General features: G+C 36.8%; 1 protein-coding gene across 16 annotated transcripts in view; it reads left to right on the top strand.

The window, feature by feature from the left end:
* Positions 1-15267, top strand: part of NOL4 (nucleolar protein 4) — a 522070-nt gene that overhangs the window by 474989 nt on the left and 31814 nt on the right. The window contains exon 11 of one of the 16 annotated variants that reach the window (XM_025429188.3): positions 5709-5907. The exons of the other annotated variants lie outside the window; for them this stretch is intronic. Coding sequence (XP_025284973.1) covers positions 5709-5869 — 161 coding nt within the window. The 3' untranslated portion in view covers positions 5870-5907. The remainder of the gene's footprint in view (positions 1-5708; positions 5908-15267) is intronic. 16 annotated transcript variants of the gene reach the window in all.

Below are 15267 nucleotides of genomic sequence, written 5' to 3' on the forward strand. Positions count from 1 at the left end.
TCTCTTAAGGACACAGTAAAGAACAACTTTGAACAATTCAGACTGTGTACTGTAGCAAAAAAACAGGAGTAGCAGAATAACCAGTGTGGTATGCAACAAATTTAAAATGAATGGCTTTCTTTGAGCATTGTTTTTGGGATAAGTGTAATGGAGTTTTTGGGTTTGGTTTTATTTTTTTTAAAGAGGCAAAAGACTAGTCTTGGGAAATAACAACTTCAGGATTAAACCAGGGAAAATTTTTCTACCTTGTGTCTGAAAAATAAGCTATAGTAATGGTAGCAAGGCAAATGGTTAATTTCAGGTTGTGAAGGAGCTCTAAATAATTTTTTTTTTCCCCAAAGGCACATCCTACCTGTAACACTGGTAATGGCTACTGCTATTTTGATAGTGTTTAGTTTTTGCTTGTTTTAAGCACAGAATGAAAGCTTGATTCAGGTCCACAATTTCCTTTATTTGGGGACTTTCTTTATAAATTCTGGAAACCCCTAACATATTTTGACTTTTAAAAATGGTATTATCCTTAGCTTATTTCTTCAATTTTAAGACATTAGAATAATCATTCCCTGTAACAGATTTGGAGCTGTGGAGAAAGAAACTATATACATATACATAAATCTTGAGAGCTAAAAAGGACATAGCAGAAGATTAGCATTATATGAGATGCCAGCATCAAATCTGATGGCTGACAACTCCAGTTACTCTAAATTTGAGAATTCTTGATTTTAGGATTTGTGGAGATCTTCTGAGAAGTGTTGAACAGAGCAGCAACTTTCAAGATGCAAAGGTGAATTAGCTACACATCTGAATTTATAAAGCAGATGAAGACAATTAGAAGTTAAATTATTAAATGGGAAGCATGATGTGGATTAGCTATCCAAATAGGAAGGCAAAGATTGAAGGAGATACAATGTTTGTAAAACCTTCTAGGCTAACATAATAAGAATATGAACCCTGTAGATTGTGCTACATTCAAAAAGAGCATGAGGGTAAAAGAATGAGAAAGGAAGGCTACCTTAACAGCATTTGGACTTAAAGAGTCCAAAGATTTAAGAACTTTGGATTCTCATTTTCAAATCACTTTCTTAATTTCTTTTGTAATTTATTTGGGCTGCTGCTACAACAAAAATACTATAAACTGAGTAGCTTAAACAACAAACCTTTATTTCTCAGAGTTCTGGACGCTATGGAGTCCAAAGTTCCAGTGCTGGGCAGATTTAGTATCTGGTGAGAACCACTTCCTGGCTCCTAGTGGACCACCTTTTCTCCATGTCCCCACACAGTAGGATGAGTGGGGCCTCTCTGATAAAGGCACTCCTCCCACCCTTAGAACCCAACCACCTTCCAAAGGTCTTACCTCCACATACCATTACAATGGAGATTAGGTTTCAATATATGAATTTTGAAAGAAAGGTGAACATTCAGTCCAGAGCAAGCACTTAAAGAAAAACAAAGTTGAGTAAAGGCAGAATCACTGACCTCAAGGAACTTCCAGATCAAAATGAGATAAAATTTTCTTCCTCTCCTTGGGCAGCCCCGTTGGCTTAGCAGTTTGGCCCTGCCTTCGCCCCGGGATGTGATCCTAGAGACCCGGGATCGAGTCCCAAGTCGGCTCCCTGCATGGAGCCTGCTTCTCCCTCTGCCTGTGTCTCTGCCTCTCTCTCTCTCTCTCTCTCTCTCCCTCTCTCTCTCTCCCTCTCCCTCTCTCTCTGTCTCTCTCATGAATAAATAGGTAAAATCTTTTTAAAATTTTTCATTTTCTTTCTCTTCTTGTGTAAATATCAGAATCCTTTAAGATTCTGATGAAGTAGTACTTCCTTGGGGAATCCTTACTGTACCTTGCCACCCTTCCACCCTTTTGGAGAACAATTATTCTCCTGCTTATGTTTCTATTCTAGCATTTGTCTCATTGAATCAAGACATAGGTTTTCAAATATTTTCCCTAGATAGACGTGTACTCCTTGAAAGCAGAAACTCTGTCTTGCTCTCTATTGCATCCCGTGAATAAACATAAGTGCTCAACCATATTGGCTTAATGAATAATAAATTCTTAAAAATAGAACACTTGCTAAAGAAGTGAAAAAGGTGCAAACTGAATTATTTATGTATATTGGATGGTACGGGTGAGGGTTTATTTTAAATAAAGCAAAGGAATGAGAAGCAAGAAGAAAGACAAAACTGAATTTGGAGATTCTGTGGGTGAAAGAGGGAGACTCCATGAAGTTTTACTAATTGATTAATTTTGAGGGTAATAACAATAGGAAAAACTTGCCCCTGTTGGAGACTTCATAGCAAGGAAAGGGTGCCCTTCAAATCCTTTGTTAGCCAACCTCCATTTGTTTAGAGCTGGCAAGGGTCTGCACCCAACAATCCAAATTTTCAAGTTGGAGTGTTATCAAAATGACAGCAGTTACAATTTGTATAAAGAATTTATTCAAATTATCAAACTGAAATGAGAAGCAAGCAAGCAGCCAATCCTCTCGTTATTATCACATCCAATTACATGGGACTTTGGAAAGCTTTCTTTCTATCAGGAAGTTCACACTGAGCTTTCTAAAGAGGGCAATTGCGGTTTGCTGCAGTTATCCATTGGATCTCTTGAGTCTAAATTATATGCATAATGCATAAGTTAACTACTGATGTTTCCTCTCCACAAACTCCATTGGGCAGACTTTTCAATTTGTTTTTCAACTCTGATATAAACTGGGCTGATATACAGACCGAAATTTAACAAGACCAAATTGTAGTAATAATGACCCATAATAACTAACATTTGTGTGGCAATTTCTAGTTTGCCTGAATCTTTACATCCATTATCTTTTTTGCTCCTCACAAATATTCAGGGTTGTTGGCTGTCAAGATGCTTTGGATCAGAACCTATTATTATGAGTCTAAGGAAGCTTGGCCATAAGTTTCACTACCATTCTAAAGCCCATTGATAGTGATATGCCTGGCTTTGTATATGGATATTGCTGCCCTTCGGCATCAACATTTTGAAACATCACTTGTCATCTGAAATTTTCAGAGGAGACCTTCTATTCATGTGCTGTCTTCACTTCTCATCTATCACTCACTCTTCAATCCACAATAGCAGGCTTCTCCTCCACCATTTTGCTGAAACTGGTCAGGTCAAGTTTATCAATGATTTTACTTGTCAAACCATAGATGATTTTTCCCTTTATCTTACCAGGTTTCTTGGGCATATTTGTATCTGTTGATGATTAGAGACTTGAAGCATCCACCTTTTTGGCTCCCATGATAATATACTCTCATGTCACTTTGCTCCTCAGATGATTCTTCTCTCACTGTATTCCTGGGCTTTCTCTCTCTACTCATGCCCTCCATACTGGGATTCTCCTAGCATATCCTGCTCTTGTCTCTTTACTTATCTTGTTCTGCACACTGCTTAAAGGTGAGCCTACCAGCTCTTGTGGTTTTAGAATATGCCAAAAGTGGTATATCTCACCCCTATTTCACCCTGAGCTTCAGATTTTATATCAAGTTGTCTACCAGATAGCCAAGAAAATATAGACATCCCAAGAAAATTCACATTCAGTTATTTAACAATGAATTCTTCATCTTGATACCTTCTATTGCCTGTCTCAGGCTGCCTCATTCAGGAATGCCCTTCCCTGGACCTGACTCATGACAGCTCTTGTTCTCATTGATAATTTTCTGGTTGCCTCCCCCACTTAAGTTTTCTTCCTATATGTTCCCATAATGCCATGGGCATACTTCTTATTTAACCTGTTAAATGCTCTTCTCTATACTGGACAGGCAAGGTGATTTTTTTTTTTACTAACATAACACCAGCATCAATAAATAATAGGTTTATATTTATGCTCAACGAATATTGAGCAGATAAATGACTCAGGAAGAAATTGTTCTGGAACGCCTGGGTGGCTCAGTGGTTGAGCATCTGCCTTTGGCTCAGGGCATGATCCCAGGGTCCTGGGAGAGTCTCACAGCCCCCTTCTCCCTCTGCCTATGTCTCTGCCTCTCTCTGTGTGTGTCTTGTGAATAAATAAATTTAAAAAAAGAAAGAAAGAAATTGTTCCAATAAAATATTACTTCTTTAGAGAACTTAAATCCTATTGAGCATAGTAATCATCAGTTGAGGATGTCTTCTCTGTTTCTCTCAATACCCTGAAGAGTACAATACTGGAAGAAGAGAAGTGTTTTCATATCAAACATTTCAGACAAATGTTTTGAAATACACATATTCCATTTCAAAATGTATTCAGCTTTAAGTTCCCTGATTCAAGAGAGAAATGTTTACGTAGTTGTCCGGGGAACTGGCAAGGTGCTCTTTATACATTTACCTTATCCTCATAATGACTTGTTCTGGTTCATGAGCCGAATGCAAAGTGGTACAGAGGCATGGGGGAGGGATTCATCATCATCCTGCTCCAATAGACCAGCTGGCTGTTTCTGTTGTGTGAAAAATACATTAGATGTATTATGTAAAATTGTGTACATAATGATTTTACAAAGTAGAACCTAAAAGTGATTCACAGAAGTTAAGCAATCCCCTATGGTTAATTTGTATGTAGTTTACACAATGGAAAGATCTACATGATGATAACATATGTGAAAAAAGATGATCGTATGATCTAATTGAAATAAACATAATTAGGAATATGCTGTTATTATATCTCAATAGTTTCAAAACACCTGAGTTTTCAGAGCACGTTCTATAACTTCATTTGCAGAGGGAGATTGTACCATCACAGTATCCAGCTTGTGACTATTCTTAGAAAGCCCATTTCCTCCATGTGAATTCCTTTGATGACATATCTTAATTCATATATTTCCCTACTTTAAACTCTACTCATTTGTATCCTTATTTTTAAGTTTCTCAATGTCTGTACTATCCAATATAATAGCCACTAATCACATGTGTCTATTCAAATTAAGTAAAATTAAGTAAAATTTAAAAAGTCAGTTTCTCCATCACACTGGGACACATTTCAAGTTCTCATTTGCCAAAGTGGTGAGTGGCTACTTAAATAGCACTGAAGAACATTTTCATCACCACAAAAATTTCTGTTGGACAATGCTTATTCCAGACCCTAATCTTCTCACCTTGCACCATTATATTGGCTTTTGGAGGGTTTTATTATTGCAGAAAACTTTTTCTACATTTATTCCATCAAGCTCCTTGTGTTTAATTATATATGTATTTTTCACTTCTCAATAAAATATGTGGGGTCAATGAATAACCTTATGGAAACTTAAATGACAATTCTTAAATAATGCTTTTAATTCAGACTGCTCAGCTTTTAAATGACTTGCAGTCATTTTAGGGTTCTGAGAAAAGCTAATAGGTTGCAACATAAGTATTGAAAACCTTTTTGGCAGAAGCTGGCATTGCTTTAAAATTACAAACAAGATAAAAATTTTTAAAGATTTTATTTGAGAGAGAGTGTGTGTGCCTACAAACTGGGAGTGGGGTGGGGGCAGAGGGAGAGGGAAAAGCAACTTTCCTTCTAAGCAGGGAGCCAGACCTTGGACCTGAGAGATCATGAGCTGAGCCCAAGGCAGATGCTTAACTGACTGAGCCACCCAGGCACCCCAAAACAAAACAAATTTTGTAAGAGTTTCATTGTGATAGAATTTCAAATAGTGTAACATTTAGAGAAAGCAGCTCAAGATGAAAATGTTTGAAATGTGACCACAGTTTTGCCACTGAGTTCATTCTATTATTTCAGGTTTTCCCACATGTACCATGATGATAACCATGAGTGGAAATTATGTTAATCAGCTGCTGGATAATTCAAAGGAAAATGATATGAATTACCTGCAAAATAAACTGAAGCGTCTCTCAGTTTATCTGATCAAGTCTTCAAATCTTGCAGCAGGTGTTCTTTAGGTCAGGGAGCTTCAGAGAAAGGGCTTGGAATAAAAGAAGTGAGTGGCCCTGTGTTTTCCCTGGACTGCCAAGCACTTGTAATGGTGTTACAGCTCCATATTGAGCAGGCTTTCTGGCAGCAGCTTCCTAAAAGCCCTTCTTTACAGTAAAATGGATCTTTATTGACTCCTAAGATCCTTTTATTTCATGTTGTGTTTGTGCCTACTCACTGAAGGGAAGGGATGAAAAGACAACTCCATTAGGATTCTGGGACCTCCCTTTTTGAGGCTGCCAGGATCCTCTTCAGGGGCTTTCCAGGTGGTATGAGTTCCTAATGGTTGGCTGGGCTCATTTTCCTTATACAACCTCCTTTGAACTTTGACATATCCTCTGGGGATCTTTCTGAACAAACCAGTTAAATTTCACTGGCCTCATCAGCCCACTGCTACTCAGGAAGGAACTCTTTGGGGAGTTCAGAATGTTCTACTTTTCTAGGAAGTGAGAAGTATCACTCTCTGTATGAAAATTGAATTAGCCATTTTCTACATTCCTCTTTCCTGGGTTCAGGTACTGATGCACCTTCCTGAAATAGGCACCAGGCTTCTCCCCGGCCTCACTAGAGATCTTGGGTCTGTCTGCCTGAATCACTCCAAGAGGGTAGGAAGGCCAGAGTTGCCTTATTTTTTTCTCATTCATGTTAACACATTGCAAATGCCAAATATGATTACAGTTACAATGCTAATATTTCCTTTTGTGGTTTCAAGGCACACAGTCATATTAATAGCCACTTGGCTCTTGACTGTCTGAGAGTCCTACTTCCATCCACATACCACTGCTGGAACTAGTGTGAGTTCACAGAGTGCAAACTGCCTCCTGTGCTGCTCCACTCATTCAGATTCCAAATTAACAAATGAGGAATGTGTGGTGACTGACAATTCTGGCCAAAATCTCAGTGGTCTCAAGGCAAAAAGAAATTCTCTCTGGTGATTAAACTCATTAGGGAATATAATCTTGTTGAGTACAGTAGTCCCCCCCCTTATCCCAAGGGTTATTTCCAAGAACCCCTATCGATGCCTGAAACTGCAGATAGTACTGAACCCTATAGATACTATGGTTTTTTCCTATATACCTTTGATGAAGTTTCATTTGTAAATTATATTTTAAAGTTTATAAATTTAGTAATTTATAAATAAGGCATAGTTAGAAGTTAACAATGACTAATAAAACTGAATAATGATACAGTATACTGTAATAAGTGTTATGTGAATGTGATTGCTCTCTCTCAAGGTAGCTTATTTTACCATCCTTACCCTTCTTGTGATGGTGTGAGATAAAATGCCTATGTGCGGAGGTGAAGTGAGGTGAGTGACATAGGCATTGTGACATTAGCATTAAGTTACTATTGACCTTCAGATGATATCTCAAAAGGAGGATCATCTACTTCCAGATGAAACTGACCAGAAGTAACTGAAACCTCGAGAAGGGAAACTATGGATAAGGAAGGACTGTTGTGCTCCGAATGTATCCAAAACCAATTTTTACACTACTTAAATCTAGACCATTTTTCTGGTTCCTGTTTCTGGAAATATAAGTTACTCTATTGTTCGGGGGGGGGCAATATTGTAGGAATAAACATATATTATTTTTAAAATTTTAATTCTGGGATAATATAACATACAGTGTTATATCAGTTTCAGGTGTACAATACAGTGAGTCAACAATACTATACTCAGTGTTCATCATGCTAAGTGTACTCTTAAACCCCTTCACCTATTTGCCCATCCTCCCACCCACCTCCGCTCTGGCAACAATCAGTTCTCTATATTTAAGGGTCTTTTTTGTTTGTTTCTTTGTTTTGTTTCTTAAATCCACAAATGAGTGAAATCATATGGTATTGTATTTCATAGACTTTTTTCACTTAACATTATACCCTCTAGATCCATCCATGTCATTGCAAATGCCAAGATTTCATTCTTTTTTATGGCTGAGTTATATATTCCATTGTTTAGATATACCACTTCGTTACAGATTCACCAATTGATGGACACATAATTTGGCTATTGTAAATACTGTGGCAGTAAACATAGGGATGTGTGTAACCCTTTGAATTAGTGTTCTTATATTTCTTTTAGTAAGTAACCAGTAGGGTGATTACTGGATCACAGGGTAATTCTATTTTTAACTTTTTGAGGTCCCTCCATACTATTTTCCACAGTGGCTGCACCAGTTTGCCTTCCCACCAACAGTGCAAGAGGGTTCCTTTTTCTCTACATCCTTACCAACACTTGTTTCTTGTGTTTTTGATTTTAGCAATTCTGACAGGTGTAAGTTTTGATTTTTGATTATAGTTTTGATTTTCATTTCCCTGATGATGAGTGACGTTGAGGATCTTTTCATGTGCCTGTTGGCCATCTGTAGGTCCTCTTTGGAGAAACATCTACATGTCTTCTGACCATTTTTAATTAGATTATTTTGTTGATGAGTTGTGTAAGTTCTTCATATATTTTGGATACTAACCCTTTATTGGACATGTTATTTGCAAATATCTTCTCCCATTCAGTAGGCTGTCTTGTCTTTTAGTTTTGTTTTGTTTCCTTCACTGCACAGAAGCTTTTTATTTGGATGTAGTCCCAATAGTTTATTTTTGCTTTTATTTCCCTTGCCTCAGGAGATATATCTAGAAAAACATTGCTATGCTAATGTCAGAATAATTACTGACAAAAAAAAATTACTGCCTATGCTTTCTTCTAGGATTTTTATGGTTTCAAGTCTCACATTTAGGTCTTGAATTCATTTTGAGTTTATTTTTGCATATGTTGTTAGAAAGTGGTCCAGTTTTCCCAATACTATTTGTTAAAGAGACTTTTCCCATTGTATCTTCTTGCCTCTTTTGTCAAAGATTAATTGACCATATAACCATGGGTGTATGTCTAGCTAACTGTCTTACTGATTTATGTGCCTTGTGTGTGTATGCGTGTGTGTGTGTGCGCACGTGTGCCAGTACCATAGTGTTCGGGTTACTGTAGCTTTGTAGTGTATCTTGATACCTGGTATTGTGAGACATTTAGTTTTGTTCTTCTTTTCAAAATTGCTTTGACTACTAATGGACTTTTTGGTTCCATACAAATTTTAGAAGTATATGTTCCAGTTCTGTGGAAAATGCTATTGGCATTTTGATAAGGATTCCATTAAAACTGTAGATCGCTTTGAGTATGGACAGTTTAACAATATTTGTCATCTCAATTCGTGGACATGGAATATCTTTCCATTATTTTGTGTCATTCAATTTTTTTCATGAATGTTTTAAAGTTTTCAGAAAATGAGTCCTTTATGTCCTTGATTACATTTATTCATAAATATTTCACTTTTTGGTACAGTTGTAAATGAGACTGTTTTCTTAGTTTTCTGCTACTTCATTATTAGTCTCTAGAAATGGAACAAATTTCTGTATATTGATTTTGTATCCTGCAACCTTACGGAATTCATTTGTCACTTCTAGCAGTTTTTTGATGGCGTCTCCAGGATTGCCTAATATGTATATTAGGTCATCTGAAAATAGTCATAGTTTTGCTCCTTCCTTACCAATTTGGATGTTTTTAATTTATTTTCCGTGATTGATTAAAATAATCAATATTTTAATTGATATCTACAGCTATGATATCCATTACTGTGTTGAATAAAAGTAGTGAAAGTGGACATCCTTGTTTTTTTCCTGACCTTAGAGAAAAACCTCTCAGTTTTTCACCATGAAGTGTAACATTAGCTGTAGGTTTTTCATATATGGCCTTTATTATGTTGAGGCATGTTCCCTCTCAGCCTACTTTGTTGTACATTGTCAAATGCTTTCTTCATCTATTGAAATGATCATATGGTTTTATCCTGACTCTTGTTGATGTGATATATCACAATGATTGATATGTAAGTATTGAACCACCCTCACCACCCTGGAATCAATCACCACGTGATTGTGATGAATGATTTTTTTAAAAATATATTGTTGAATTCAGTTTGATAATATTTTGTGGAGGATTTTTTACATCTATGTTTATCAGAAATACTGGCCTATAGTTTTATTGTTTTGTAGTGTCTTTATCTGGTTTTGGTATCACAGGGTAGTGCTAGCCTGGAAGGTTTCCTTTCTCTTCTATTTTTTTTTAGAATAGTTTGAGATGAATAGGTATTGATTCTTCATTAAATGTTTGGCATAATTCACCTGTGAAGCTGTCTGGTCCTGGACTTCTGTTTAATGGGAGTTTTTTTTATTACTGATTCAGTTTCATTGCGGGTAATTGGTGTTTTCTTTTTCTTTCTTTTTTTTTTAAAGATTTATTTATGATAGAGAGAGAGAGAGAGAGAGAGAGGCAGAGACACAGGAGGAGGGAGAAGCAGGCTCCATACCGGGAGCACAATGTGGGACTCCATTCCGGGACTCCAGGATCGCGACCTGGGCCAAAGGCAGGCGCCAAACCGCTGAGCCACCCAGGGATCCCCCTAATTGGTGTTTTCAAATACCTATTTGTTTCTGATTCAGTTTAGGAATTTATCCATTTCTTCTATGTTGTCAAATTTGTTGGCATATAATTTTGCATAATATTCTCTTATTATCCTTTGTATTTCCGTGGTGTCAGTTGTTATTTCTCTTCTTTCACTTCTGATTTTGAGTCCTCTAATCGAGGAGTCCACCTCAGGTTTATTAGTTTTGTTGATATTTTCAAAGAACCAGCTTCTGGTTTCATTAATTCATCCTATTGTTTTTCCAGTTTCTATTTTGTTTATTTCTATTCTAGAATTTATTATTTTGTTCCTTCTATGGTATGGGTTTTGCTCTTTTTCTAGCTCCTTTAGGTGTAAGGTTAGGTTGGTTGGTTGAGATGTTTCTTGCTTCTTGAGGTAGGCCTGTGTAGCTATAAAACTTCTCTCCTAGAACAGCTTTTGCTGCATCTCAATGATTTTGGACTATTGTGTTTTCATTTTCATTGTCTTGATGTATTTTTCAATTTCTCCTTTGATTTCTTGGTTGATTGATTTATTGTTTAGTAATATGTTATTTAACCTCCATGTATTTGTGTTCTTTCCAGATTTTTTCTTGTGGTTGATTTCTAGTTCCATGACATTGTAGTTAGGAAAGATAAATGATATAACTTTGATCTTTTTTAATTTGTTGAGATTTGTTTTGTGGCCTAAATGTGATCTATTCTGGAGAATGTTCTGCATGTGCTATTTTAGGATGGAATGTTTTGAATATATCTGTCAGATCCATCTGGTCCAATGTGTCATTCAAAGCCACTCTCCTTGTTGATTTTTCTTTTGGGATGATCTAACCATTGATGTAAGTAGGGTATTAAACACCCCTACTATTACTGGGTTACTATTGGTGACTTTCTTTGTTTATTATTAGCAGCTTTATATATTTGGATACTCCCACATTTGGTACATAAATATTTACAATTGTGTTTTTCTGTTGGATATTCTTATGATTATATAATGTCCTTCTTTGTCTGTTGTTACAGTCTTTGTTTCTATTTTGTCTGATACAAGTTTTGCTACCCCAGCTTTCTTTTCACTCCCATTTGCATAATAAATACTTTACCAGCATCCCTTCACTTTCAATCTCCATGTGTCTTTAGATCTGAAATGAGTCTCTTGTAGGCCCCATATAGTTGGGTCTTATTTTTTTTTATCCATTCTGTCAACCTATGTCTTTTTTAGTGGAGCATTTAGTCCATACATATACATTCTAAGTTATTATTGATACATACATATATATTGCCATTTTATTACTTGTTTTATGGTTGCTTTTCTAGTTCTCAGTTCCTTTTTTCTCTTGCTCTCTTCTCTCATGGTTTACTGGCTACTTTAGTGATATAACTGAATTCCTTTCTCTTTTAGTTTTTTTTTTAATTTATTATTGGTTTTTGATTTGTCATTACCATTAGGTTTATAAATAACATCTTATGCATATAGCAGTCTATATTAGGATGATGGTCACATAAGTTTGAGCCCATCCTAAGAGCACTAAATTTATACCCTCCCCCAAACATTTTAGATATATGGTGTCATACTTTATATCTTTATATATTTTGAATTCCTTGACTGATTTTTTAGGTATACTTTTACTGCTTTTGTGCTTCCTATCTTCCTTATTCCTAACGTATGATTTTTCCTTGCCACTCAGAGTCCCCCTTAACATTTCTTGTAGGGCTGGTTTGGTGGTCATGAATTCTTTTAATTTTTGTTTGCTTGGGAAATTCTTTCTTTCTCTTTTTATTAGAAGCCTTTCTGGATAGAGTATTTTTTCCCTTTCAGAACTTTGAATATATCATGTCACTCCCTTCTGGCCTGCAGAGTTTCTGCTGTAAAATAAGGTGATGGCCTTAAAGGTTTTCCCTTGTAAATGTAACTGTTTTCTCTTGCTGCTTTTATTTTTTTTTTTAAGATTTTACTTATTCATGAGAGACAGAGAGAGAGAGAGAGAGAGAGAGAGAGGGGCAGAAGGAAAAGAAGGCTCCATGCAGGGAGCCCGACATGAGACCTGATCCTGGGTCTCCAGGATCACGCCCTGGGCTGAAGGTGGCACTAAACCACTGAGCCACCCAGGCTGCCCTCTTGATGCTTTTAGAATTCTCTCTTTGTCACTACTGTTTGCCACATTAAGTACTAGGTGTCTTGGTGTAGACCTCCTTGGATTGATTTTGTTGGGGGCTCTCTGTGCCTCCTAGATCTGGATTTTTGTTTCCTTCGCCTGATTCAGGATGTTTTCAGCTGTTTCTTCAAATACATCATATGCTCCCTTTTTACTCTCTTCTACTTCTGGGAAACCTATAATGTGAATGCTATTATGTTCAATGGTGTTGCTGAATTCCCTTAATCTATTTTCATTTTTTATTACTCTTTTTTTTTCTCTTTCCCATTCAGCTTGATTTCTTTCCATTATTTTGTCCTCCTGGTCATGAATTTGTTCTTCTGCTTTTTATAGTTTATTCTACTGAGTGTGTTTAATTCAGTTAACTGAGTTTTTCTTCTCTTATTGGTTCTTCTTTATGTTCGCCCTTTGTTGAGGGTCTCACTGAGGTCCTCCATTCTGGTTTTCAAGTCCAGTGAATATCTTTATGACCATTACTTTAAATTCTCTGTCAGGCATATTATTTATATCTTTTTCATTTAGCTCTCTTGCTGTGATTTTATCCTTTTGTTCATTTGGGACTTATTCCTCCATATCCTTATTTTGGCTAACTCTCTGTGACCATTTCTGTGTGTTAGGAAAGTCAGCTACATCTCTTGTTCTTAAAAGCAATGGCCTTATGGAGAAGAGGTACTGTAGCGTCCTATAGTCAGTGTCCCCTGGAGAACCTGGTGCTTTGGAGTTGTTTCCTATATGTGTTGTGTACACCTTACTATGTGGCTGAGCCCCATTTGCATTCATTCCAGTCACCTACCATGGCTCTTTCTGCCTGTTGTAGGCAGGGTTTGGTCCTTGTGTTAATAGCCCAGTTTGGGGCTGCCTTTGGCTTAAGTTAAGTCAGACCAAGCATTGCCAAATCTGTGGTAGCACCAAACTGCAGGGCCGTCTCCCTATATTCTCCTCTGTAAAGCTTTTGTTGGTGGACAGGGCCCACAGTCAGACCAGACATCTGTCCCCAGCCCACTGTTATGATTGCAGTTGAATTGGTGTGGTTGGTTAGTTATCTTCCCCTCTCCCTGAGGCAGGAGTCACTTTTGAGTGTTTCTGTACCCTGTGAGGCTTATGTCACCTCTTTGGATGGTCTCCTGCCAAACTCATATTGGATAGGGCATGTCCACAGGAGAATGTGGGGGCAAAGTGCCATGGTGCCAGTAAGGTCTGCACTAGTTTAGTGTGGGAGGGGACCCATAGCCCTGTGGGGAAATTCCTGCCCAGACTGAGATGGAAGGGGTAGGGCATGCTGTTGGCAGGCTAGGTGGAAAGTTCCCACTGTCCTGGTTCCCACAGGGGTCCATGTCACCATAAAACAAGGTGAGTCTAGGATCTTCCTAGATTGCCATCTTCTCTAGAAGTCAGTCATGTTTTCTAAATAATTTGTTCTTAAAAATATATTTATAAACAGTTTATCCAAAATTGTGAGAGATGTCATACTGTTTATTTTTTGTGTGATCTTTCAAGGAAAACCATGTTTTGTGTTTATAATATACCCACCTCTTTCATATCCTCATTATCCACAAGACATCCTTCTCTTACCACTCTAATTATGATCTCCCATGATTTTCTTCTATTTTGTGTAAAATATTAATTTGATTTGTATATAACTTAAAAAACATTGGGAAAAGGACATTAATATCCACAGATATCCATCAACCCTGTCTGCCCTCATATACAAGAAAGTACTTCATCTATGTTCAAAAAACGGTCGTGCTTAACTTTTAAATTTCTTGACATTAACAAATCAAAGCACATGTTTGATTAAAAAAAACAAATCACTGAGAGAAGGCAGGCAAAGGTACCCTAACATCAAACACAGTTTCTTAAAGTTATTTTTTTAAGTGAAGTATAATAGCCACATAACATTATATCAGTTTCATGTGTACCACGTTATTCAATATTAGTATACATTGCAAAATGATCATCACAAGAAATATAGTTAGCATATACCACCATACATAATTATAAAACTTTTTTCTTTGTGATAAGAACTATTAAGGTCTACTATCGTAACAGCATTCAAATATGCAGTATATATAATGAACTATGATCACCCTGATGTACATTATATCCCCATGACTTATTTATAATTGGAAACTTGTACCTTTTGACTCCCTTAGCCTATTTTGCCCACCCCCCCCCCCGCCCCCACAACCACCTCTGGTAGCCACTAGTCTATTCTCTGTATCTGAGCTTAGTTTGATTTTTTTTTGTTAAGATTACACATGTAAGTAAGACTTGTATTCCTTGGCACAACTTATTTCACTTAGTATACAGCTCTCAGGGCCCATCCATATTGTTGCAAATGGCAAGGTTTATTTAAATAAAAATTGTATATTACATTTTCTTTATCCACTTACCTATCAGAGGACACATAGGTTGTTTCCATATTTTGGCTTTCGTAAATAATGCAGCAATGAACATGTGGATGCATATATGTTTGAGTTAATGTTTTCATTTTCTTGGGATGAATACCCAGAAGTGAAATTGCTAGAATATATGGTAATTCTATTCTTAATATTTTGAGGACCCCCATAATGTTTTCCACAGTGGATGCATCAATTTCTATTACCACCAAGAGTGTACATGGGGCCCTTTACTCCACAACCTTACCAAAACTTGTCATTTTTAGTCTTTTAGATAGTGCCTGTTCTAACTCATGTGACAGGGTATCTCACTGTGGTTTTGATTTGCATTTCCCTGATGATTAATGTTGTTGAGCATGTTTTCATGTGTCTGTTGG

Source organism: Canis lupus, chromosome 7 (assembly GCF_003254725.2).
Source record: "Canis lupus dingo isolate Sandy chromosome 7, ASM325472v2, whole genome shotgun sequence".
Lineage (NCBI taxonomy): Eukaryota > Metazoa > Chordata > Mammalia > Carnivora > Canidae > Canis > Canis lupus.